Source organism: Parasteatoda tepidariorum, chromosome 6, assembly GCF_043381705.1.
Source record: "Parasteatoda tepidariorum isolate YZ-2023 chromosome 6, CAS_Ptep_4.0, whole genome shotgun sequence".
NCBI classification, from domain to species: domain Eukaryota; kingdom Metazoa; phylum Arthropoda; class Arachnida; order Araneae; family Theridiidae; genus Parasteatoda; species Parasteatoda tepidariorum.
The window spans coordinates 19,742,219-19,743,983 of NC_092209.1; the positions used below are offsets into that span (position 1 = coordinate 19,742,219).

Sequence of the window (1,765 nt, forward strand, 5' to 3'; positions counted from 1 at the left end):
CTTCCTTAGGCAATCTAGTGTTAAGCATCTCTTTACATCACAGAAGTTGAAGGAATTTCGAATGCGCTCCATTGGCACCGTGTCGCAGAAATTGTTATTTGTTTTTAAAGAAAAAATAATACTGCAGTAACTTACCATGGTTAAACTGAAGTACAAACAAGGTTATGATCCAAAAGAAAGCCATGGCGACCTGTAGCTTCTTTTGGATTTTAAAAATGTTGAGTGCCAGTGGATGTTAGGGAAAGATTTGAATAAATCAAAGCTATCAATGTAAAGATAAGCTATTTTTAAGCAAGATTAACCGTGAGAAATGTGACATTTGTGGGCATTAATCAACTGTTTTCTTTCAAATGATACTTTAGATTGTGGGAAAGAAATATGGAAAATCTGAAACAAGTTTAAAGAAAATAAATAAAGCTCACTTTAAAAGATAATGAAACAAAAACTCATCAAAAAAAAAAAAAAGAAAACTTGCCCGTTTACCAGGGAAAAAACTTATTCGTTTTTTAACTCAAAATTTTAATTTAAAAATGCCCTACGAAGAATATATATTCTTTGTGGGTATGCTGGGGCAGAAATGACAACTGCGCTTTGTGATAAATTTTTTCTAGTGGTAGCAAACTTTAACCTTCAATTACTGTGAAATATGCGTATTTTCTAAAAACAACTTTTCTAGTAATAGCAAAGGCGAAGTAAAATATTTCAAAAATTTGTTCACCACCACGGGTAAATAATTTAAACAAATATATATAAAGAACTGGTAAAGAAACTGGTGAGGTTGAAATTCTTGTTGAAAATTTTATAACAATTACGTTAATTTGAAAAATTTCGGTTCCCACGAAACTATAATATTGAAAGGTATGATTTGATCTTATGCTAAGCGAAATTTATATATATACACCATCTATCTACACAAAGAGATCAGGGCTGAAAGCCCATATATATCGAGACGGAAAGGAGTAAAAACTGGTAACAAATAAATTTAATTTTTTGGTTTTTTTTCCGGGAATAATAAAAATCCATAACTACCAATTGTTTTTAACGGATGCAATATATTGAATTGCTTCTTCGCCGTGATAAATTTCCTTACAGTGAATTGTTATTGTAGAGAATAGAGAGCCTTTAGCANAGAGATCAGGGCTGAAAGCCCATATATATCGAGACGGAAAGGAGTAAAAACTGGTAACAAATAAATTTAATTTTTTGGTTTTTTTTCCGGGAATAATAAAAATCCATAACTACCAATTGTTTTTAACGGATGCAATATATTGAATTGCTTCTTCGCCGTGATAAATTTCCTTACAGTGAATTGTTATTGTAGAGAAAAGATTAACTCCCGAATATTATCTAATATTGAAATAGTTCTTCTACCAGTATTTTCTCTTTTCCGTCCCGCTTTCAGGCCTGAAGAGATGCACAACCTGCTGCTCACCGAATGCTGATGTTCGGCCCGCGAAAGCTTCTAAGCATAATAATTTATTTATTAATTTTTTTTTTTAAGATTAAGGAAGTATCGAAAATTTTGAATCGTATACTTGAGACCTCACTATTTCACGCCCTCAATTTGCTCAGATTTTTGAAGAACCCAACAATTTTTAATATGACATTAGTATGCATGAATTTTGAATTTAAGTCGTCACTTTTTAACTTGCTTTATTTTTGCTTATTTCATCATAAATCTAATACTTTTTCATACCTGCCAACTCTTCCGGATTTTCCGGAAGATTTTATTTTCATATTTAAAGTGGTAGCAAAGTATGCATCA

General features: G+C 31.4%; 1 protein-coding gene across 1 annotated transcript in view; it reads right to left on the bottom strand.

Annotated features, from left to right (window-relative positions):
• LOC107446799 (astacin-like metalloprotease toxin 1) overlaps positions 1-262 on the bottom strand; it is a gene marked incomplete in the record, with an annotated part of 31,584 nt that extends 31,322 nt beyond the window's left edge. The window contains 1 exon segment of the mRNA XM_071182079.1: positions 136-262. Coding sequence (XP_071038180.1) covers positions 136-184 — 49 coding nt within the window.
• Positions 263-1,765: the final 1,503 nt, after the last annotated feature.